The sequence below is a fragment of the Cnephaeus nilssonii genome, assembly GCF_951640355.1.
Source record: "Cnephaeus nilssonii genome assembly, chromosome: 3".
In the NCBI taxonomy this organism is placed as follows: domain Eukaryota; kingdom Metazoa; phylum Chordata; class Mammalia; order Chiroptera; family Vespertilionidae; genus Cnephaeus; species Cnephaeus nilssonii.
This window is the reverse complement of record NC_137074.1, coordinates 42,719,064-42,745,369: the sequence shown is the minus strand read 5'-3', so window position 1 is coordinate 42,745,369 and position 26,306 is coordinate 42,719,064. Positions and strand designations below refer to the sequence as shown.

General features: G+C 36.8%; 1 protein-coding gene across 6 annotated transcripts in view; it reads right to left on the bottom strand.

The window, feature by feature from the left end:
• VPS8 (VPS8 subunit of CORVET complex) overlaps positions 1-26,306 on the bottom strand; it is a 247,460-nt gene that overhangs the window by 29,148 nt on the left and 192,006 nt on the right. For all 6 annotated transcript variants that reach the window (XM_079764490.1, XM_079764492.1, XM_079764493.1 and 3 more), the window contains 4 exons: positions 24,409-24,489; positions 22,477-22,646; positions 19,022-19,187; positions 1,817-1,870 (listed from right to left, as the gene is read on the bottom strand). In XM_079764490.1, the coding sequence (XP_079620616.1) occupies positions 1,817-1,870; positions 19,022-19,187; positions 22,477-22,646; positions 24,409-24,489 (471 nt within the window). The remainder of the gene's footprint in view (positions 1-1,816; positions 1,871-19,021; positions 19,188-22,476; positions 22,647-24,408; positions 24,490-26,306) is intronic.

The window sequence follows — 26,306 nt, the reverse complement described above, 5'->3', positions numbered from 1 at the left end:
CTAACATTTCTCAAACGTCTTCACTGGCCTCTTCAGCATCAAGCACATAAGTGTGGTACTAAATTAGCTTAGTCACTTCAAAACAGGGCCTCTCCTCCACGCTCTTGCAGCACCTATGCATCCGCCACAGCATGTCAATTCATATGGAAATTGTCAGTTTACCAGTCAACTTCTCCCATTAAATACTGAGGTCCTTGAGAAAAGGATTGTACTTTTCATCTCTGAAGTCCATTTCTGAGCTCAGTGTCTAGTTTAAAGTAATACTTGCTGCCCGTCTCAGTGGTTGAGCATTGACAGAGGAACCAAGAGATCACTGGTTCGATTCCCAGTCAGGGCATGTGCCCAGGTTGCGGGCTCCATCCCCAGTGGGGAGCCATGCAGGAGGCAGCCGATCTATGATGTTCTTCTCTCACTGATGTTTCTCTCTCTCCCTCTCCCTTACTCTCTCTCTAAAAACCAATAAAAGTATATATTTTTTTAAAAAAGAAATACTTGCTGAATGAGTATAATATATAAGTAGCACAATAAAGTAGAAGGGTATCTGATGAGGAGCTTAGAGACCCGTTTTAACACTAGTTTCAACAACAGCTGAGTACTTACTGTGTATCAATCATTTACTGAGTACTTACTATGTGTCAAGCAAAGTATTAGGCACTTAAATAGTATCTCATTTAGTATTCACAATTCTGAGAGATGGCACCATCATTTTACAAAGGAGGAAAGGAAGGGTCTGACTTATTCAAGATTACTCAGATAAATAAATAGAAGAATCCATCTTTGAACCCAAGTCTGGTTGAATCCAAAGCACATGTTTTTAACCTCTACTTTAGAAGTGTGTCCCATAGCTAACCTTTGTGAGCTAAGGCAAAAAAAAATTCCCTCTGGATTCCAAATTCTTCATTTGTGTACTGAGTGAGACTAAGTTACTCAAACCCTTTCCAGCTCACGTTACCGTGTGATAGTTCTAAGTAGCAACAATCATGGCCTCACTCTTGCCCGCTCCAACTAGACAGTGAAAGAGTTTCACGTGCAGCTTGTTATAGAGCTTTTCAGACAATATTTTGTTTTTATTCCTTTTTTTCTCTTTTGAAATGTCTCAGGAGATTCTGAAGGCAGAGAAAAGGGACCTGTTTTTGGCACATTGCTTTGAAGCTAGAACCTGCTGTTAGTCACCAGAGCCAGCAAGTTGTTAATTTAGTTCGAAAATCCTTTGCTGACATGTATGCTGGCTGAAATTGTCAAAAAGGGTAATCCACTTCAACTACCAGAGGAACAGAAACGGTAAGAGAAAACATAGCAAAAATGTCAATCTGTTTACCACATTTGAGCTGTGCTGTGGCAGCTGGATAAAGAGAAGAATTTCAGTGGTTCTCTTGGCATCACCTGGGGATTGCTCCATTGAAAGACTCACAGCCTATTTGTGCCTCAAAGTTTACAGTCAGGGATTGAAGTGGCATTGACAGTTCTATCTCACAGTACTTACTGAAGACTTTATGTGGTATGCGCTGAAATACTAATATCTCAGGCCAGTACCTGCACAGCTTTCCTCCTTAGAATACATTTCATCTGCTACCACTCAGTTATGCCAGGACGAGAATTGTAGGAAAATGGTAGGCCCCTAGTTGCCAGGAGACTGATGCTACGCCTAACCCTCCACTTGGCTTCTCAGGAAGAGGCAAGAAGTCAACTCATCAGAAAGAGACTTTGACAATATTAAGGTGATTAAAAATCACGGTCATTTTCAGAAAATTGTTCAACAGAGGAGAATAAACACACAGAGGGAGGAAGTTGTTTTTTGCCTTTAAAACGTACTCACTTTCTTAACAGCAGGATCCCCTTTAGATGGATCACAGGATGGAGACATTTTTACCTAGAAAAAAAGGCAAACATTGTAATATCCTGTTAGTTATAGTCTAGTTTTATTTGACCCACACTCAAAATAGTTCAACTAAAATTGGTGTAACTGAGATAAAACAGACATTTTCAGAGTAATAAGGAATAGGTGATTTTTTTTAAGTCACTTTGAAATATGATTTGGATAAGAAAAGTGGAACAGATGATCCAGATTGGTTTTAACTAAATGGTGAAGAACCAAATAGATATAGATTTTTGTTGATAATGTTAATCAACTGATATAACATGCAATAGTCAGCATTTCTTGCAGATGCCAAAGCCAAGTATCCTTTGTGATATCCCTTTTAAGCAAAATGCACAAGAGTTTGATAATAATAGTGAAGGATTTAGATAAAGTATCAGCCAAACCATAACAAAAAGATGCTTAGCCCAAGGAAGAGAAACTCTTCAAATGGTACAGAAAATCTTTATATATTTGAAAGGTTAAAAGAGATTGTCACATTAGATAAATGAGTGAGACCCAACTGCAAGCTGCCTGCAAGAAAATACTTTAAATATAAAGACACATAGGTTAAAAGCAAAAAGACTGGAAAGATATACCATAATAGCATTAAATTTCAGAGGAAATATTATTACCAGGGATAAAGAAGATCATTTCATAATAATAAAGGGCTCAATTCATCAGGAGGATATAACAATCCTAAACACTATGAGCCTAATAGCTCAAAAGTACATAATATAAAAACTGATAGGACTGCAAGGAGAAGTAGATTTTATAGTCAGAGATGTCCATACCCCTCTCTCAATAAATGATGAAAAAGTAGGCAGATAATCAGAAAAAATAAACCCAATTAATAAATGGGCAAAGGACCCAAACAGACATTTTCCAAAGATATACAAAAAGTCAACAGCTATATGAAAAGATACTCAATCAGGGAAATGCAAATCAAATCCACAATAAGATATCACTTTACACCTGTTAGGACAGTTTTTATAAAACAGACAAGAGATAACAAATGTTGGTGAGGATGTGTGGAGAAAAAGGAATGTGCTGGGAAAAGGGATATATGGGTAGGAATGTAAATTTAGGTACAGCTATTATGAAAACAATATGGTGGTTCCTCCAAAAATTAAAAATCAAACTACTATATTACTAAGCAATCCCACACCTGGGTATATATCTAAAGGAATAGAAATCAGTATCTTGAAGAGATATCAGCACACCATGTTCAATCAAGTATGCAAGTAAGTATTCATCAAAGGATGAATGGATAAAGAAGATATGATATACATATATACAATGGATTATTATTCAGCCATAAAAAGAAAGAAATCCTACTATTTGCGACAACATGGATGGACCGTGAGGGCATTATGCTAAGTGAGGTAAGTCACCAGAGAAGGACAAATATATATGATATCACTTACATGTTGAACCTGGAAAAGCTGAACTCATAAAATCAGAGTAGAATGATGGTTACCAGAGGCTGGGGGGGAGGAAATTGGGGAGGTACTGCTTAAGGGTACAAACCTACAACTAGTAAATGAATGAGTTTGGGAGATCTAAGGCACAACATAGTGACTATAGTCAACAATATTGTATTATAAACTTCAAAGTTGCTAGGAAACTAGATTTTTACTGTTCTCAACACACACAAAAATAATTATGTGACATGATGGTGTTAGCTAGTGCTACTGTAGTCATATTGAACGATATAAATGTATCAAACTAACTTGTATACCTAAAACTATACAATCATATCAATTATATCTCAATTAAAAATAAAAAAGACATAGAAGGCTTAACACAACTACCTTGATAAGATGGACATTTACAGAACACCCCATCCCCAACAAAAGCATAATACATGTTTTTTTCAGGTACACATGGAACATTTACCAACTTAGACCATTTTCTGGCAATAAAACTATTCTCAATAAATTTAAAAGAATTCAAGTCATACAAAGAATGTTCTCTGACTAAAACATAAATAAATTAGATTAATAACAGAAAGATCTCTGGAAAAATTCCCTAATATTAGGAGCTAAGTAACACACTTCTGAATAACTCATGGATCAAAGAAGAAATCAAAAGAAAATTAGACCCTATAAACACACAACCTACTAAAACTGAGTCATTAAGAAACAAAATCTGAATAGGCTATTAACTAGTAAGGTAACTGTAATCAAAAACATCCCAACAAAGAAAAGTCCAGAACCAGATATTTTCATTGATGAAATCTACCAAACATTTAAAGAAGAATTGTCAATCCTTCTTCAATTCTTCCAAAAAACTGAAGAGGAGAGAACACTTGCGAACTATTTTAGGAAGTCAGCACTTCTCTGATACCAAAGCTGGATCTGACACTACAAGAAAAGAAAACCATGGGCCAATGTCCCTGATGAGCACAGATGCAAAAGTCCTCAACAAAGTACTAGCAGAGTGAACTCAACAGCACATTAAAAAGGTCATACATCATGATCAAGTGGGATTCATTCTTGGGAGGCAAAGGTGGGCTCAATATACACAAATCAATAAATGCAATACACCACATTAAAAGAATGAAGGAAAAAAATCCACATGATCATCTCAAATGATGCAGAAAGATCATTTGTCAAAATTTAACACCTTTTCATGATAAAAACACTCAACAAACGAAGTTTAGAAGGAAACGACCTCAACATTATATATATATATATATATATATATATATATATATATATATATATATATTCAATGGTGTAAGACTGAAAACTTTTTCTCTAAGATAAGAATGCCTGCTTTTGCCACCTCTATTTAACATAATATTGGAAGTCCAAATCAGAGCAATTAAGGAAGAGGAAGAGTAAAAGGCATTCAAATTAGAAAGTGAAAAGTAAAATTATTTGTTTGCAGATAACATGATCTTATATTTAGAAAACTCTAAATTTAGATTTAAAAAATAATCTGTTACAACTAACAAACAAATTAAACAAAATTGCAGGATACAAAACAACACGCAAAAATCAATTTATTTCTCTACACTAACAATGAAAAGATCAGTAAAGGAAGTTAAGAAAACAATTTACCATACTATCAAAAAGAATAAAACACTTCGGAATAAATTTATCCAAGGAGGCTTTGACTTGCACACTTAAAACTATAAAATATTGCTGAAAGAAATTAAAGAAGACAAAGATAAATAGAAAAACACTCCATGAATATATTTTGGAAGACTTAATATTGTTAAGATGTTCATGCTACCCAAAGCAATCTATAGGTTCAATGCAATTCCTATCAAAATCTCAATGGCATTTTTATTTTTTTTTAGGAAAAAAAATCCCTCCTAAAATTTGTCATTAAACTATCTTAAAGAAGAACAAAGTTGGGGGTCTTCACACTTTCTGATTTCTAAACTTACTACATAGCTATGATAATTAAAACAGTGTGCTACTGGCATAAAGACAGACATACAGAACTAATGGAATAGAACAGAGACTAACAAACTGAATTCAACAGCACACTGAAAGGGTCATACATCATGATCAAGTGGGAATATCACATATATGGTCAAATGATTTTCAACAAGGGTACCAACACCATTTAATGGGGGGAAAGGACAGTCTTTTCAGCAAAACTGAAGATCCACATGCAAAAGAATGAAGCTGGACCCTTATCTAACACCACATACAAAAATTACCTCAAAATAGATCAAAGACCAAATGCAAGAGCTAAAGCTATAAAACTATTAGATGAAAACAGGGGGGAAATTTCATGGCATTGGATTTAGCAATGATTTTTTGGATATGACACCAAAGGCACAAGCAACAAAAGTTTTAAAAAAGACAAATGTGACTTCATCAAAATTAAAAACTTATGTGCACCACAGGACATTAGAGATAAAAAAAGCAACTCCAAGAATGGAAAAAAATATTTGCAAATGACATATCTGATAAGGAATCAATATCCAGAATATATTAAGAACATCTAAAACTCAACAACAAACAAACAACCCAATTAAAAAAATCAGCAAAGGACTTAAATAGACATTTCTCCAAAGAAAATACACAGCTGGACAATAAAAATATGAAAAGATGTTTCACATTATTAGTCATTCACAAGATGCAAATTAAAAACACAATGAGATACCATTACACACCTATTAGAACAGCTGAAACGAAAAAGGTTCACTAGCCCTGGCTGGGTAGCTCAGTTAGTTAGAGTGTAATCCTGATATGCCATGGTTGTGGGTTCGATCCCCAGTCAGGGCATATACAGGAGGAACGCACAAACATAGAATAGCAAACATCTCTGTCTCATCAATAAATTAAAAAATAGTAACAAAATAAAAAGATTTACACCGAGGATGTGGATGAACTAGAACCCTCATATACTGCTGGTTGGAGGGTAAAATGGTACAACCATTTTGGATAACAGTTTGGCAGTTTCTTAAAATGATAAATATAGTTTTTCATATGAGTCAGCCATTCCATTTCTAGGTACTGACCCAATAGAAATGAAAGTATACTCCATACAAAGATTTGTACATAAATCTTAAGAACAGCTTTATCTGTAACAGCCAGAAACTAGAAAAGTCCAAATGTCTATCAACAGGTAAAATAACAAATTATGGAATATCCATCAAATGAAACATTACTCAGCAGTAAGAAGGAATGGACTCTTGATAAAACAGTGTCAATGAATCTTGAATAATTATGCTGAAAGAAACCAGACCAAAAAAGCATAGATACTTGTAGTTGCACTTATTTATATTGTAGAAAGTACAAATTAATCTATTGCTATAGAAAGCCAATCAGTGGTTTCCAGGGAACAAAAGTGAGGAACTAAGTAAATTTGGGTTGTTGCCTGGCTGGCGAGCTCAGTGGTTAAGTGTCAACCTCTGAACCAGGAGGCCACGGTTTGATTCCCAGTCAGGGCACATGCCGGGGTTGCGGGCTCGATCCCCAGTAGGGGGCATGCAGGAGTCAGCGAATCAATGAGATCAATAATTCTCTCTCATAATTGATATTTCTCTCCTCTCTCTCTCTCTCTCTCTCTCTCTCTCTCTCTCTCTCTCTCTCCCTCCCTCCCTCCCTCCCTCCCTCCCTCCCTCCCTGAAATCAATAAAAATATATTTAAAAAGTAACTTGGGTTGTTGATGCATGGAGTCAAGCGCCTTGATTGTGGTGACGGTTTCATAGATATGTACATAAGTCAAATTTGTATATATTTATTTTATATCAATTATACCTCAATAAAACATTTAAAGACATTTGTAGGATATAACTAAAATGGTGCTTAAAATTTTATAGCCTTTTATGCTAAATTGGAAAATAAAGAAAGGTTTAAAATAAAAGGAACTAAGTTTCCAACTTAAGAAGCTAGAAAAAGAAAACCAAAATAAAACCAAACTAAGTAAAGGGGAGGAAATAATAAGCAGAAATCAATGCAACAGAAATCAAACAAAAACAATAGAGAAAATTAACAAAGTTGCCAAAGTTGGTTATTTGGAAATACCAATAAAGCTGGTAAACTGTTATTTAGATTGATTAAGAAAAAGAGAATATAAGTTACCAATACCAGCAATAAGTTACCAATTACTACATGGAGCATTACTTACAGATATTTAAAAGATAATAAGACCCTATTATAAACAATTTTATGCCAATAAATTTGGCAAATTAAATGAAAGACACATTCTTTGAAAAACAACTTACAAAAATGGATCCAAGGTGTAACAGAAAATATGAATAGCTCTAAATTTATTAAAGAAATTAAATCTGTTATCAAATCTGTCCACAAAGTAAACTCCAAATCCACATGGTTTCAGTAATGAATTCTAGCAAATATTAAGTACACAGAGACTAATATATAAAATCAGAATATCAACTTATTAATTTCAAGGAAAATGAAATTATTATTAGAAGTAGTTCGATACTAGATACCATCTGTCTAGAATGATGAAGGAGAGGTATATGTGCTGGATAAACAACTGGACTCAACTTCTTAAGCCTCTTCCAATTTTAACAGTCAAATTCCAAGAACCTACAGCAGAGATGATGAAGACATTTCCTTTCACTGTGGCGTCAAACTATTCAAATAGGACCCTGTTGCAGGCTTTTTTGCCTTTCCCCTCTGACTTTCAGAATAACTTTAGAAAACATCCCTCAGCCCAGGGATCGAAGCTGCTGGCTGTCCAGATTGTCCTTTCAGATTTAACAGATCTGCAAAAATTAGACTTGACAGTCTTTGCTCTAATACACCATGACATTGATACTCTGGAATTTACTCCAGATGTATGATGTAGCTTGCTTAAACGTGATCCAATTTTAACTCCTGGTATGCTCTTTTTAAAAAGGGAGAAAATAGATTTTCAAAGCAAAGTAGATATTTAAGCTTAAAAAAATGACCTCATGAAAGAATCTGCAGACTTTTTAAAAACAAGCCAAGAACTAGATGTGGTGCTGGAAAATTTATCTGAGAAAGCTGTTCTCTGTAGATTAAGCCAGAGTGTTTGAAGTGGCAACAAAAATGGTTCAATATCGCTCATGCTCATGAAAGGTCTTATTTTTTTTTTTCATTTAACAGGATTCCTTCTGGAAATGCCACAGGCAATGCAGCTTAAAGAGACACTTTAAATCCAGGTGTGCAGACCCTAGATCTGGGGATATGGTTGATAAATCAAGCTATGGCCTTAATAATAATGCTGAGCTTTGGTGATCTTTGATAATAAGATAATTCCTATGAGAAACAATCTGATCTGAAGTTTAATAGCAACAGGAAAACCTTATCACTTTGCTTTAGAAAAACAACACACACAAAAAAACAAGCCTTGATTTTTCTGATTACAAACGGAATACATACTCACTAATGGAAATTTAAAAAAATACAATAGAGCAAAACAAAGCAAATAAAAATCATAATCCAACCACATTAGCAATAACTACTATGAACATTTGGAACCACACTATTTTGTTATATTTTCATGTTACATGTGATAATGTTTATTTCACTACATTCTTCAATAACATGATTTTTCATGGATATATCGGAGTCCCATTCATTGTATAGAAATACTATAACTAATTTAACCAACTATTGGGAAACTATTGAAACATTTAGGTTGTTTTCAATTTATTTTGTTATTAAAAATGCTGTCATAAACATCCTTGTATATAACATTCAGTACACATTCTTCATGTATTATTTCCGTTGCACAGATTCTTATAAGTAAATCCCTGCTTCGAAGGGTGTAGGCATTTAAAGTTACATATTGCCAATTTTTCTCCTGGTAAGATGAATCCATAAACCCTTTTTCTATAATTCTAAAATCCAAAAAATTCTGAAACCAAAATAATTTCTTTAAAAATTTTTTTGGCTCCAAAATCATCTACCTGATAGTAAAACTTGAACTGAAGTGAGACTGTTTATAGTCTTTATTTATCTCACATGAGCATCTGATTATGTGATGCTACCTAGACCTGTATAACTGGGAATCTATAACAATAAAAGGGTAATATGCTAATTAGACCGGATGTCTTCCGGACGTCATTCTGGACGTCTTTCCTGACAAAGCCAAGGCCAGAGGGAAGCCAGTCGGTGTCCCAGGTGCCTGTGAGTGGCTCGAGGGAAGCCAGCTGGGGTCCCAGGTGCCTGCGGGCGGCCAGAGGAGGGAAGCAGCCTGGGAACTGGGTGACGGAGGGAAGCTGGTGCCAAAGGGAAGCCAGTGCTGGCAGCCGGGGGAAGGCCTACTCTTACATGAATTTTCGTGCATCGGGCCTTTAGTCCTATATAATAAAAAGCTAATATGCAAATCAACCAAATGGCGGAACGACCGGTCGCTATGATGCGCACTGACCACCAGGGGGCAGACGCTCAACGCAGGAGCTTCCCCCTGGTGGTCAGTGTGCTCCCACATGGGGAACGCTGCTCAGCCAGAAGCCAGGCTCATAGCTGGCGAGCACAGTGGTGGTGGCAGGAGCCTCTCCTGCCTCTGTGGCAGTTGGACATCCCCTGAGGGCTCCCAGAATGCGAGAGGGCACAGACCGGGCTGAGGGACCCCCCCCCCTCAGTGCATGAATTTCATGCACTGGGCCTCTAGTGTTATGTAACATACAAAAATGCCTTATATTACCTTTCTTTTAACAGTTCAAAGATGCCATTTTATTATCCTCTTGCTTCCCCCATTTTATCAAAATGAGAAGGCATCCATCATTCTTATTATTGTCTACCTTTGGTGGCTTTAAAGATTTCTTCTTTATCATTAGTTTTAGTAGTTTGACTGAGAATGATGTGGTTTTTCTTTATATTTATTCTGTTAGTGATTTGCTGAGGTTTTTAAATATACAAGTTGATTTTTTTTCACCAAATGTGGGAAAATTCCAGACCGAATTAGGTTATCCCATTGCCACTTCTCTCTCTCCTTGCTTTCTGGAACTACAGTAATATATATGCTAGACTTCTTGATATTGTTTCACAGGTCACTGAGAGCTCTTTTCACTTATTTTCAAACCTTTTAGTCTCTGTGCTTCAGTTAGGATTATTGCTACTAAACTGTCTTCAAATTTACTGATAACTTTTGTCTCAATGTTAAAAATGCTGTTGACATCTAATGAACTTTTCATCTTAGATATGTTTTTTAGCTCTAGAATTAACAATTTGTTTTATTTTATAGTTTTTGTTTATCTGCTGATATTTCTCCATGTGTTCAATTATCCTGCTGATATTTTCTTCTAAATCCATTAACATATTTCTAACTTCTATTTTGAAGTCCCTGACTGCCAATTTCAACATGTGGCTCATCCATAGGTCTGCTTCTATTGATACTTTTTCTCTTGATTTTAAGTTATAAAATCCTTCTTCCCACTGGTCCTATGATAGTTTGAACTTTGGCTTTGTTGGACAGGTTTTATTTTGCTTTGGCCTGTAGTCTTGGGGCAGCCCTTAGTCCTAAAGCACAGTCCTTCTGCAATTCCAGTGCAAAATGTGAGGTGTTTTACCAGTCCCCCTATTTGGTGAGACTTGCACTCAAAATAATACCATGTAGCTGCTGAAATGTAGATTCTGCTCGGTTCTTTAGTCCTTCTGATGTTACTTTCTGCCTGCTTTTTGTGTTTGATTTTGAATAGTTCCTGTTTCAATACAATCAAGTTCACTAATCATTTCTGTTGCAATGTGCACCATGCTGTTCTTCATCTCAGACATTGTAGTTTTAATTTCTAGATGTTCTATTAGGTCTTTATAACTTCTGTATCTCTACTTAGCATGTTAAAGCTTTCCTCTAGCTTCTAGAACATATGGAATACAATTATTATAATTGTCTTAATGTTCTTCTCAACTAATTCTATCATCTATGCTATTTCTGGGTCTGTTTCAATTACCTAATTTTTAAAAAAGACTAGTTTTTAGAGCAGTTTTAGGTTCACAGCATAATTGAGAGGAAGGTACAGAGATACTGCATATATCCCATGCTCCACAGATTAACAGCTTCCCCTATTATCAATATCTCCTTCCAGAGTGGTACATTTGTTACAATTGATGACACATTACATTGACACATCATTAACACCCAAAGTCCACAGTTTACATGAGGGTTCACTCTTGACATTGTATATTCTATGGGTCTGGACAAATGTGTAATGACATACACCTACCATTACAGTATCATACAGAGTATTTTCACTGCCTAAAAGTCCTCTGTGTTTCATTTATTCATCCTTTTCTTCCCCCATCCCTAGGCAACCACTGATCTTTTTTTTTTTTTAAGTAGGTAACCACTGATCTTTTTTTTTTTTCTTCAGAGAAAGGGAGAGGGAGAGGGAGAGAGAAAGGGGGAAAGAGAGGGGGAGGGGAGGGGGAGGGAGAGGGAGAGAGGGAGAGGGACAGGGAGAGATAGAAACATCAATGATGAGTGAGAATCATCTACTGACTGCCCCCTGCACGTCCCCTATTGGGGATCAAGCCCACAACCCAGACATGTGCCCTGACCAGGAATCAAACCATGACCTCCTGGTTCATGGGTTGACACTCAACCACTGAGCCACACCGTCGAGGCAACCACTGATCTTTTTACTGTCTCCACAGTATTGCCTTTTCCAGAGTGTCATATACTTGATTTTTTTCCTCCTCTTTATGACTTGTCTTTTCCTGCTTTCTTTCATGCCTTGTAATTTTTTATCAAATGCCAGACATAGTGCATTTTACCTTGCTGGGTTATATCTTTTTCTAATCCTTAACATATTCTTTAACTTTGTTCTGAGATGTGGTTAAAATACTTAGAAATGTGATCTTTTTTAAGTTTTGCTTTTTAGCTTTGGTGGGTGGGATAAGAACAGTAGTTAGTCTAGGGTTAAGTTTTCCTCTAATACTGAGGTCAAGACCTTTCTTAGTACTTTCAATGCTGCCCTGTAAATTATGAAGCTTTTCAGGCTGACATTATTTCTCACTCTATGTGAATTTGGGGCATTGCTACCTTTAATTCTTTTGGGTGCTTCTTTTTCTGGCCTTTCTCACACACAAGTGGGTTAGTATTCAATTTTATATTCAAAGTTGCCTTCAGCACATCTCTGGCGCTCTCTGTGTGTGGCTCTCTCCTGTCCAACGCTCTGTCTGGTGAACTCTAGCCACCTTGCCTTCCCTGGATTCTCAGCTCTGTCTCCTCAACTCATAGAGACTGATAAGTTCTGCCTCAGTTCCCCCTCCTTACACCATGGCTTGAAAACTTTCTCCCAGCAATAATTTGGGGTTAGTCCTAGGGGTTACATAATTTGTTTCTTGTCTCCTAAGAACCACTCTCCTTTACTTGTTGAGGTCCAAGGTCTTGAGAATCATTGTTTTATATGCTTTGTCTGCTCCCACCCCACCAAGAAACTTCAAATGCATCCTCTTAGAAATGGAAGCCCCTGCATTATCTTTTTAAAATAAAAAATCTGAATTACATCTCTGGCCAAAGGGATTTAGATAAGATAATGTAAACTTGTACAAATAAGCATTCCCACTAGTAATGCACAAACGTGTTTGTTTGTCTCCTCACATCCTTTCAATATAAATGCATATGTATTTTTAATATATGACAGTTTAATATGTATTTTTAAAAATTTGCCAGTTATTTAATAGGTTAAAAAATGGCATCATATTGATGTTTAAACCAGTATATCTTTGATTACAGGTAAAGTTAAACATTTCTAAAGAGATTTCAAAATTGATTTTTAGAGAAACAGGAAGGGAGAGTGACACAGAGAGAGAAACATCGATGTGAGAGTGAAATACTGATTAGCCACTACCGGGGATCGAACCTGCAACCCAGCATGTGCAGGGTGTGGGGCGGCCTGGGTGAAGGGCCTATGGTGGTTTGCAGGCCGGCCACGCCCCCTGGCGACCCAAGCAGAGGCCCTGGTATCTGGTATTTATGTATCTTCTACAATTGAAACTTTGTAGCCTGGAGTGGAGCCAAGCCTCCTGCTTGCTCTGTGGTGGCAGCCCTTTCTGTTGGAATTTATGTATATCTATAATTGAAACTTTGTAGCCTGGAGCAGAGGCCTAGGCCAGCCAGGGCTGCAGAAGATTTGCTTCCTCCATTGCCAGGTCAACCCTTGCCTCCTGCTCTTCCAGCTCCATAGCTGCCGCCATTTCTGTTTGGATTTGTTTACCTTCTATAATTGAAACTTTGTAGCACTGAGTGGAGGCTTAGGCCGGCAAGGGCAGGCGGAAAGCTTGGCTTCCTCTGTTGCCAGGGAAACCCAAGCCTCCCTCCTGCTCTCTGTGGCCACAGCCATCTTGGTTGGGTTTATTTGCATATTCGCTCCTGATTGGCTTGTGGGCGTGGCTTGTGGGTGTAGCGGAGTTAGGGTCAATTTGCATTTTATTCTTTTATTAGATAAGATATGAAGAGCCCATGGACAAGGGCAATAGGGTACTGAAGACCTGAGGTGGGGTGGGTGAGGTAAGGCTGAGGAGAGAAGGGGAAGGAGGAGGGGAATGGGAAATATCTCTAATACTATCAACAATAAAAAATATATTTTAAAAATACTAAAGTATAATAAGATTACTGGAAAATGGGCAAGTCTCAAAAACATTCACTTATGTTAGGATCATTCATCATTCTATACTTCTGAGATATATTAATCTTCACTTAATCTGTAAGCTTATATAAAAATATTCTTTGGAGAAATGCTGCTATCACCAAAAATTAAAATTTCATTTTTTAGTATTAATTTTAATCTAACATATTTATAATGGGGAGCTAATATTCTTTGAAAATGGACATATGAAACCAAGGTATTAATATTAGTGTTCCTATTTCATTAAATAACATGTAAACCAAATTTCTAATTTATAGTGAAAATCCAAAATAAATAAAGCAATGTATAATGGTTAATAGAAAATTATCATTTAGCATAAATAAAAGTCATTTACTGAATAATTTCTTGGAAGTTATAAATACTTCCTTCTGGCATTATTTATAAATTTACCCCGAAAGATAAAACATTTTCTTAGACAACTCTAAAAACAACAAAATAAAAACCACTCCAACCATCAGAGAAAAATATCAGCTTATTTAATTTAATTATCTCCCGTGATTATTAAATGACTAGAGGCATAAGATTGGAAAAGAAAAAATAAAAGTCATTATTTGCATATGTAGAAAATACCAAAGAATCTACAAGAAGTACTAGCACTAATAAGTAAACTTAGTAAGGCACTGGTTACTGGATACAAGGTCAATATAAAAAATATATTGTATTTCTATATTCTGGCAATGAACAATTCAAAATTGAAATACAAAACAGTAAGATATACAATAACATCAAAATTATTAATCACTTAGAAACAAATCTTATAAGACATATATAAATTTATATGACAAAACTACAAAACACTGATGAAATAAATGAGAGTTAAATAAACTGGGAGATATATTAATAAACTAGAAGACTCGATATTATTCAAATGTCAACTCTCCAAAATTGATCTATATATTCAACACAATCTTAATAAAATCCCAGCCTGAATTTTTATAAAAATTGACAAGCTGATTTTAAAATTTATATGGAAAAGCAAAGGAAGTAGAATAGAATGTGAGGAAGGAGAACAAAGTTGGAGGATTGATACTACCTTATATCCAGAGTTACTGTAAAGCTACAGTATTGGAGAAAGGATAGCAACATAAAGCAATGAAATAGAAGAGAAAGTCTAGAAACAGACCCACACATCCAAAGTCAGTTGATTTTTTTGACTAAGGTATAAGGGCAATTAATGTATATCCACATGCAAAAGAGTGAGCCTCAATCCTTATCTAACACCCTATTAAAATTAACTCCAAATGACCAGTGATTGCGAGGGTTGAGGGTGTGGGGACAGGTTGACTACAAAGAAATATAGGGAACTTTTGAGGGAAAATAATCATACTGCTCTTTATTTTGATTGTAAAGATGGTTGTCAAAACTAGCAGAAGGTGAATTTTATTCTTTGTAAATTATGTATGCATTAAAATATATAATATGTAATTGTATTTCTTTTTAAAGGGAAAAAAAAGTCTTTTAGCCTCTCAGGACTATCTAGGGAAAAAAATCTAAATGGTAATATCCAGGCCACAATATGCATGTAATCACAAGTTGTTTATGCATAGGATATAAATGAAAAGAAAAAAAAACAACCAAAAAAACTGAAGTGTCCCAAGATGTAAAGCCTTAAGTATCTACATAAATAAAGTTTCCCATCTGCATTTGGTTTTGGCTTGGAAAGATGTTGGAAATCACAGGGCCTGTCTTTCCTTCCCTAAATGCAAAAAAGGAAGTGTTTTGAATTTATAGTTAACAAAAATTTCAATCTGGAAACCATATTTAAACATCTTTTACCTTTATGTCCTGCAGACATTTCTAACTCCAGCAATGAACTCTATTTTTTTATGTTTGTGTTCATCTCAAACACATCTCAAATATGTACTTTTCTCCATCCCAATTTCTACCATTCTAGAACAAGTTACCACTTCTCTAAATTACTTCAATATTCTTGGTCTCACTATATCCATTCTTGCTTCCCTTTCAATTCTGCAGTGTTCTTTTAAAAATACTATTTTGAAAAACAACAAACCCTGTTCTGATCATATCATATCATATCATATCATATCATATCATATCATATCATATCATATCATCCCTTCCTCAAAGCCCTTCAATACCTTCTCTATTTCTTTAGCACAGACATAAAAATAATTAATGTAGTCCCTGTTTATCTCACTAGTTTATCTCACCACTCTTTCCCCCTCTAGATCCAATCACGCTCAATGTCTAGTTCCATGATCTTCTCTGCTTCACAGTAGAGATGCTACATGTTTGTTCCATATATTGGTTCCCTCTGCCTATAGTACTCCTCCTCCTGCCTATATTTGCATTTAAACTTGTCTTACTTGCTTCCTTTTTTCTTCAGGGGCAGCTAACATGGCATTTCGAGAAAGCCTTCCATGATCTCCCATGTCTACATTGATCTACTGGCTGTCAGCTCTTACAACATATTCACCTGTAAGTACTGTGACATAATAAAAAAATTGATTTTTTGTCCCTGGCTCCTGTCACATAGTGCTTAAAACTCTTGGAATCTCCTGAGTAATAAGAGTGCCTTTTGCATGCTAATGAAATTATGGGTGTCTGGTCTGGGGATGCTACATAGCTTCAGAATGGCAGCTTGTCACCAGAAAGATAAGCCATGAAAGGTCTCCCTGCCCTTCCCCACCCCACCCCCCACCTCTGGGGAGGGGAGAGAGCTAGAGACTCAGTTAATCACCAATGGCCAATGATTTACTCAATTATGACTACATAATGAAACCTCCATAAAAATCCCTAAATGAGGTTCAAAGTGCTTCTGGGCTGGTGAGCAAGTACACTGATGTACAAAGAAGGTGTTATGTGGGAGAGGATATAGAAGCACCCTCCTCCCCACCCCCCACCCCAATACCTCATCCTGTGCATTTCTTCCCTTGGCTATTTGAGTTGTATCCTTTATAATAAACAGGTAAATGGAAGGTATTTTCCAAAGTTCTATGAGTCATTCTAGTGAATTATTGAACCTGGGCAGGGGGTGGGGTGTCACAGGGATCCCTGATTTTGCAAAGTCAGAACAGAGTGTGGGTAACCTGGACACCTCCTTTGCGGCTGGTGTCTGTAGTGAGGGCAGTTTAATGACAATGAACTCTTTTTAAACTTGGGGAGTCTGACGCTAATGTCTGGTAGTCAGTCCAGAGAACTGACAGAATTGGTGTTAGAAATAACTTAAGAACACTTATTCAAAACCTGTTTATAACTTCATTGGTTATAAACTCCATAAGGCAAATGTCTTGTCTACTATTGTATTCCCAGCAAATAGCAGTGCCTGGCACACTGTTCCATATATAATGGGTGAATATACAAATGAATGCCTACCACCGGAGTATAGAAATTCCGAACTGTTATCTGGGAGAAACTAGGTCAGGGGGTTTTATTTGGTCTGCCTCTGATCCAACACTAAAAGCTGATGAAACAAAGATAAGAGACAACAACAGGGCCAACTTTTCATGTAATGTTAAGGCTGACTACAGGATAGGGTGTGACACGGGAAAGAGCAGGAAACAGCAAATGTGACCCCACTTCTCACTTTGAAAAGGAAGCAAACTGAGAACAGCACAGTGATCAAGTCACAGCCCTAGCAACCGCTCCTCCTCCACACTGAGCCCCTCATGGTGTCAAGTCCTGTTCTCCCAAAAGCTACTAAGAGTAGAGTTCAAACTCGGCTCCACTCCCTGCCTATGAAGAAAAAAAAAATAATTTGATGTAAAATGAATATAACTATATCTAGTCCATTAGTCAGACCCCAAATGCAATGAAAATTCCTCACATGAACACTACTGCATCAAGTTCTTGGAAGAGTTACCCAGCTTAGAAAACCATGCACGGAGCACCTGTGTATGTGCCTTGTCCATGAGCCCTACTTAAAAGTGAAGAGAAGCAAGGACCTATAATCAAGACCACTCTAACCTACAAAGCTATCATTTAGAATCGAAGGACAGATAAAGAGCTTCCCAAACAAGAAAAAGCTAAAGGAGTTCATCACCACCAAACTAGTATTACATGAAATGTTCAAGGGTTTTATTAAAGAAGAAGAAAAAAAAGATCAAAAGTATGAACAATAAAATGGCAATAAATACCTATCTATCAACAATGGAATCTATAAACAAAATGAACAAGCAGAACAGAACAGACTGTTAGTGTTAGATACAGAGAACATTTTGTTAGTTGCTAGATGGGAGGGGGGTTGAGGGATGGATGAAAAAGGTGAAGGGATTAAGAAGTACAAATTGGTTGTTACAGAATAGTCATGGGGATGTAAAGTAACAACATAGGAAATAGTCAATAATATTCTAATAACTAGGTATGGTGCTGGATAGGTGTGGGATTTATTAGGATGATCATGTATTAAGTTATGTAATGTCTAGTCATTAGGGTGCACAAAAATAAATAAATAAATCTACCTAATAAAAGAGTAACATGCTAATTGACCGTACCTTCGCGATGCCCACCAGCCAATCAGGAGTGAGTATGCAAATTAACCCAACAAAGATGGAGGGTTAATTTGCATACACAGGCGCCGAGCGGCTGGGGACGGGGTGGGACACAGGCGTTTCGCACTGCCCCAGCCATTCCGGGCCTCTGGGCAGCGTGGGAAGGCAGAAAGGCGGCTCAGGCCAGAGCGAAGGTGCTGCCGGCAGCCAGGGGAAGGAAGGCCCATTCTTGCACGAATCTTTGTGCATTGGGCCTCTAGTGAATAAATAAATAAATAAATAAATAATAAAATAAATAAAAGTAACAACTGCATGCCTCAGCATATAGGTAGGTCCCTCATTAGCGCTGTAACTTTTGTACTTGTAGACCTCTTACTTTGTCAAAGGATCTTAAACAAGCAGATGTATGAAATCTTTCTTTTCAACTAGACCTTAGTAATTTTAAGGGCAGAAAATTGCTCTCAAATCTCTGCTTTTCAGTGCTGGACAGAGAAGAGAAACTCTTCTCCTCTATGTATAACTGAACAGATGTCATGCACTAGATTCTCATCAGGTCAATTTGCTGAAGCCTATAGGACCTGCAAAAAATGAGGCCAGGCCTACAAGACATTTATAAGAAAAGACCATCCCCATTTTGCCATGAAAGCAAGTCTTACCTGTGATGGAGTTATCCTTCCTTTTTTTACTTCAGATGAATTTTCACTTAATTTTCCTGCTTTGTAACTTGAGCTGCATTTGTAGCATGTCCATCTTGCTTGCCCTTCAATTTCTATGGTGCACTCTTTGTTTTGCAGACAAAATGAGTGATACAAATGACCACAGCTGCAAAATGAAGGCAACCAATTGCACTTTTCATTATTACAAAACCCATAAACATAAGCTGTGTTGGAGTGTTCATAAGTGATAAAGATTTCTGATATGCTGAAATGCACTGATGGTTGTATTGGTTAAGAAACAAGAAAGGGAATAAACTTATTGTTGTCTTCTCTTTTTGAAATCCAGACTCACATATTTGTATACTTAAGCTGTTAGTAAGAACAAAATCACAGTTCTCTAACTACAAACCACCTGAGGGATAAGCGAAACTTCTGTTCATTTCTCAAACTATGAAATATTTTTAGACAGTTTGAAAAAACGTCAATTGGGGGAAATCATCCTATATAATAAAACCCTAATATGCAAATCAACCAAATGGTGGAACGATTGGTCGCTTTGCTGCACAACTATATAATAAAACCCTAATATGCAAATCAACCAAATGGTGGAACGATTGGTCGCTTTGCTGCACAATGACCACCAGGGGGCAGATGCTCAATGCAGGAGCTGCCCCCTGGTGGTCAGTGCACTCCCACAGGGGGAATGCCGCTCAGCCAGAAGCCGGGCTCATGGCTGGCAAGCACAGAGGTGGTGGCGGGAGCCTCTCCCACCTCTGCTGCAGGCAGGCAGTAAGGAACAAAGGGTCCTGCAAGAGCCCCAGACTGTGAGAGGGATGTTTGACTGCTGGCTTAGGGATCGGGCCTAAGCCGGCAGGTGGACATTCCCTGAGGGGTCCTGGACTGCAAGAGGGCACAGGCCGGGCTGAGGGACCCTCCCCGCCCCCCCCCCCCCCCAGTGCACAAATTTCATGCACTGGGCCTCTAGTTATTATCTAAGTAGCTTATATAATAACATGAGTTGTCTGCCTTATAAAATTCAAGGCAAAAGCAGTGATTTGATTAAGCATTTACAAAAATGTCAGTGCTACAGTAAATTCTTACATTATTCCTATGAAGAAATTCCCTATTGATTACATTAAATTAACAAATGAACCTCCTGACATGATGTTGAGTATAACTCTTAGTCATCTTCACTGATTCACCCTCATTTCTCAAACCTGAATGCTGAACTGCCATAGAAGTCAATCCTTTTCTCTTCTGTAGTCTTTACAGTCTTTATCCTTCTATATATAACCTTTCTCTTCTCTATATAACCCTTGCTCCTTTAGTGATTCCTTCCAGTTCCATGATTTTCAAATACCACCTACATGCTGATAACTGCCCAGACTTCTCTCCTATACCCCACGCATCTGTCTCCTCAAGAACTCTACATTGAATATTAATGGACTTAAATTTAACATGGCCAAAATTCTTGATTTTCACCCCACACCACCCCCACTCCATGCTCTCATCTAACCTTCCACATCTCAATAAATGGCAATTACACTCCTCCAGTTTCTCAGGCCAAAAACTTTGGAGTCATCCTTGACTAGTCTCTTTCTCTCACACCTCACATCCAATCTACAAAACAAATCTCAGCTCTATCTTCAGAATATATCCAGAATCCAACCACATTTTAACTCATCATTACTACCTTGGGCCCTCTCTCACTTGGATTACTGCAGTAGCCTAACTGGTCATTCTACTTTCACCCTTGCCTTTCTATAGAACATTCTCAACACAAAGTGATCCTTAAGACATAGGTCAGATAATGTTAATCCTATCCTCAATGGCTTCTCATCTCAGAGTCAAGTTTAATTCTTTATAATGATGCAATTCCTACAGGATCTGGCCTCTCTGTTCCTCCTCTGAAGTTATCTCTTACCATCTTCCCTTTCCTTCTCTCTGCTCAGGCAGCACTCCCCCACTCATTCACTACTCCTTACATCTCTCCAGACTGCTCGCCTCCAGGCTCTGCACTTGCTGACCCTCTGCCAGAGGCATTCTCCTCTGACACTGCACGGCCACTTCCTTCATGTCTCTGATCAGATGTCACTTCAATAGTGAGACTTTCCCTAATGACTTTATAAATTAGTAGTGCCAAATATTCTTTCTTCTATTCATATTTTATTTTATTCACAGCCATTATTAATTACATCTTTATTAATAATTTTAAAATTGTCTGTCATAAGTCACCTTAACAGTGAGGCTTTCCATGATTGCCTATATAAAATATATTCCCCCCTGACCAAGATCTTTGTATCTCACCTAACATGTTTCTTTTTTTTTAATAGTAGTCACTATCTGGCATTTGTTTGTCTGCCCTTGACACTGGAATGTAAACTCCACGAGAGCAGATCCTTTGTTTCATCGATACTGCACCCTAGCCCCTAGAACAGTACCTGCCACACAGTAGGTGCTCAATAAATATTTGTTGAATAAATGGGCTCTTTGTGTGCTGAGAACTACTTCCCTTTCCTGTTACCACATCTACCAATCTTCCTGGACCTATAATAGTAGTAGCTAACACTTAATATAGTGCTTACTATATATGTCACCATGATACAAATGTCTTAAGTGAATTATCTCATTTAATCTTCACAAAACCCTTGGAAATAATATCATCATTATTCCAATTTACGGATGAGAAAACTAAGATGTAAAGAGATTACATTACTTGTCAAAGTCTCACAGAAAGTAAGTAGAAAAATTAGGATTTGAACTCAAGAAGTTTGGCTACAGAGTTTATCTCATATCGCCTCTATCCACATATTCTAGGTGAGCTGTCTTTGCTCCTGAGATCAAACCTTTAACTTTTATATTATATTTCTTCTTTGTGCTACAGCTTTAAATATCATTTATATGCTGTCAGTTTCTAAATTTATATTTCCAGGACGTGTCTTGAGGGTTCTGACTAGAAAAACTGTCTATCTGACATCCCTACTTGGATGTCTTTTATTCATCTCAAATCTAACATCTCCAGGACAAAACTCTTGATTTCTCCAGTTCCTCACACCTGTTCTTTCTCATATTAGACAATGGCACCCTGTTCATCCAATTGCTCAGGCAACTCACACTCCATATCTAATACATCAGCAAGTTAGCTCTACCCTTAAAATATATTCTGAACCTATTCCTGTAGCACTCTCACCCTGAATACTTCTTCCATCCCCTTACCTGTACTTTATTTTCCCCCATAGCTCTTATTACTCTGCATTTATTTATTGCTTGACCACCCTAACACCCATTCCTTCTGATTCCCATGCAGAACGTAAGGTCTACAAGAGTAGGAACATTGTCTTGTTTTGTTCACTGCTAGAATGATCAACTGGGGCCGTGTACCCACATGTATTCCTGCCTGGTAACACCATACTGAACGCACACACACCATATGTGGACATTTCCTTCTCTCTCACCTAAAGACAATAATTTCATCAGCCGTTTCTTGGCGTCTCTTATACTGCTGCAGACATATAGAGCAGTAATCCTGCTTGGGATTCAGTCCTCTGGTGACGGAAGCTCTCAGGTTACACAGTGACCAGTGGAGATCTTGGTTTAGAAGGCTAGTAGTTGTTTCCAGCAGGGTCTAGGAAAGGCCAAAACAAAAGACAAACAAATAAAAAAGTGGTTTATAAAATGAAAGATACAGAGGGGATGAATAGAAAATATCAGTTGTTTTGTTTTCAACCACAACCGAAATTAAAATACACTATAAAGGCATAAAATTAAATAAGCATTAAAAACTCCAAATTAAGTGGTTAACTAAATTCTCAAAATAATTATTAAAAAGCTGTTACTAGTTTCTAATGAGAAATGTATGCTTGACCATTCTATGGCTTAATTCAGTACTGATGGCTTTTGAATGACTAGATAAACCCAAATCTATTTATTTATTACATGTATAAAATAAGTCCTCTCTAAATGACTTGAAGTGTTGTAACAAATAATGAAAATATCCCTGATTTTTAAAATGTTTTACTGATTTTTAGAGAGAGAGGAAGGGAGAGAGAGAGAAAGAAACATCGATGAGAGAAGAACATCATCGATCGGCTGCCTCCTGCACGTCCCACAATGGGGATCAAGGCCACAATCTAGGCATGTGTCCTGACCGGGAATCAGACCAGTGACCTCTTGGTTCCTGGGTCAATGCTCAACTGCTGAGACTTCCTGATTTTTTAAAAATAGAAACTGCATCCATGGCACTATTTCAAATAACCTTTCACTGGAAGAGCTAATGGCCATTACTCAGTTTACATCTCCCTTGTGCAGAGATCACATTTTCCTGATCAGCACTTACAGGTCATTTGAAACTGCTCAAGACTGTGACATCTGTCATTAAGTCACATGAAGACATTTTCACACTACCACATTAAATCATTTTTACAGTTCTATGTGCTTATAAAGTATTGCATTCACATTGCATTTAATTCTCAACATTCATATATGTCATATCATTTAGATGTACAGTTGGGGAAAATATACCATCTTCCTTGCTACAGAGCCTAGCCCTTTAACTGCGTCTGTAATGTAGAACTTTCAGTTCTAATAATCCAAGCATAGAACTAAATGTCATTCTTTCCAATCAACCCCATCTTTTCCTCCTCTTCCAAAGTTCCCAACAATATTCTGCCTCGCACTCAGCTTTCCTTCTGCTGACATGTACTCTGTGCCTGCAGGGGTATCAGCTCCACTGGGTTATGCTGAGCCAAATTGTAGTTCTTACGGCATCCTAAGAAAAGCTTTGTCACCTAAATGCTTCTTTTTCTTCTAATTAAAAAAAGCAGAAATTGTATCTACCATGCCCAAAATGGCACATTTTCCTAGGTGGTTTCATGAGTTACTTTGAAGTATATTAAGAAAAAAATCTGTTCTTCAACCTGGCTCCCACTGAGAATTTAAGCTATAGGCAGTTTTGAGTTAAGGGAGAACTAGTGACCATTTTTGGTTAATGGCAATTATCTGCTTCAGGATATTTAAAAGAAGACTCTTTAATTTTATTTTGTAATTTTCTAAACTCATGCTGACCCTTCCCTTTCATGGGTTATATCTTTGCATCCAATTATTTTTCCAGAAAGTTTTTCATACTTTTGATTCCTGCCAATAAATCAAAACAATAAAATGAATCCAAATTTGATGCATTTCTACATTCTGGAATGTATGCTTGTGTACAAAATATATGTTTATTAATTAAGGTCAAGAGAAGTTTAAAAAATTTTTAAACTACACATTTTAATCTATTGAACTTCCATTAAATAGATGGTAATTTTTAAAGAAAAAGTATAGGTGCAGAGAAAAAGAAATAGCTTCTTTCCACCTTAGGACAGGCTTAGAAACAGAAAGTAGCTTACTTGTTCATAGTTAAAGGTGTCCAACATTCCCAGAATAAGTCCCTGGATTTCTCCAAGTTTTCCTTTTCCATAAACTGGATCCTAATTAAAAAAAAAAAAGTTGCAAAAGATTATAATTCTGTTCTTTAAACAGAACTTTAAAATACAAGTTATCAAAAAAAACCCAATTATCCTTAAGTATTATTTTAAAATATATTTTATTGATTTCAGAGAAGAAGAGATAGAAACATCAATGATGAGAAGAATCACTGATCGGCTCCTGCACACCCCACATTGGGGATCAACCCCACAACCCAGGTATGTGCCCTGACTGGGAATCAAACCATGATCTCCTGGTTCATAGGTCGACCCTCAACCACTGAACCACGCCAGCCAGGCCTTAAGTATTTTTCTATAGTCACAAAATATTCTTCCATGAATCTTCCACTGGAAATGCACATTGGTCTCCTTCTGGCCATCACAGATATTTTTGAAAAATAAATAAAATTTAAATGACCCAAGCCTCTTGTTTAACAACCTTCTTTTCAAGTCTAATTAAATTTCACTGTGGTTTTGTTTCTGCAAGAAGCTTCCTCTCATTCTCCATATTAAAAACCACCTCTCCTTTAAGCTCTTATTCATCTGCTACATCAAAACCAATGTACTCACGAATACTCAGAATCTATCTAAACAATTCCTCCTGCTACTCACATTTGGCCACCTCTTAGCTCAAACCAACTAAATTGCTTCAGGAGACAAGACTTCAATTTAGGAGATCAGTTTATGGATCCAAAGAGCAGCTTTCAGTTTTTCGAAGCTTTTAAAATATAAAGCCTCTACTAATAAAAAACAGATACCCAGACACCCAATCATCCTCCACTGCTTTTCATAAGAAGTTTGCCAAGTAACTTGCTAATTAAATACAATTTGGAAAACACTAAAGTGTACAAAGATAAAAAAATAAAATCCAACTACCCAGAGACAAATTATTTAATATTTTGATGTATATTCTTTCAGTCTTATTTCTGAAGAGGCAGAAAAAGGGAGAGAGAAAGGAATGTATTTCTTAGTGTACAAAATTTAAGTATTTCACATATTACTTTCTTTTTTACTAAGAAGTATATTGTGAGCAGTTTCCCATGTCATCAAATATTTCATAATAACTACAGAGTATGAATTATGATAAAATATTATGTTATTCAATCATTCTCTGCTGTTGGACATTCAAGTTCCCTCCTCCCCCCCACCCCCCACCCCATATCCTACCCACCATTATCAAATGCTAGTGGCTGCAAATTTTTGTCTGAATCGCCTTCTTTAGAGCAGATTTCTAGAGAGGAAATTTCTGACTTAAAGAGCATTTTTTATGGGAACTAATATAAACTGCCTAATTGGTCTTCAAAACGTTGTATTATGCAATTTTATCTCCATCAGCATATTTGTGCACTCGCTTTTCTGCACCTTTGGCTAGGGTGGGAATTATAATAAAATGCTTTGCTAATAAATGAATATATCAAGCCTATTATTTCACTCTAGTATGAGGTTATGCATGACATAAATGACTTCCATGCTAACAGGGGAATCCAACTAAACAGTAATGATAAAAGTAGCTATTTATTAAGTGGCTACCATATGCAAATACAGTGCTAAGTACTTACTATATACCATCACTAAATCCCTTTCAGAACATTTATAAATGAAGAAATTCGGGCTCAGAGAGGTTAAGTAAAAGCCTCTAAGATCACAAAACTATTAAGTAGATAAGCTGGGATTTGAATTTCAGTACTTCATGGTTAATTAAAACCATGCTTTTAATTAACACACAGTACTGGTCTCCCAAGTGTGGATACATAAACTAATAAACTAGTGTTGGTTAGATAACATGGGTAATGGATATGGATAACTAAATGATAGACCAA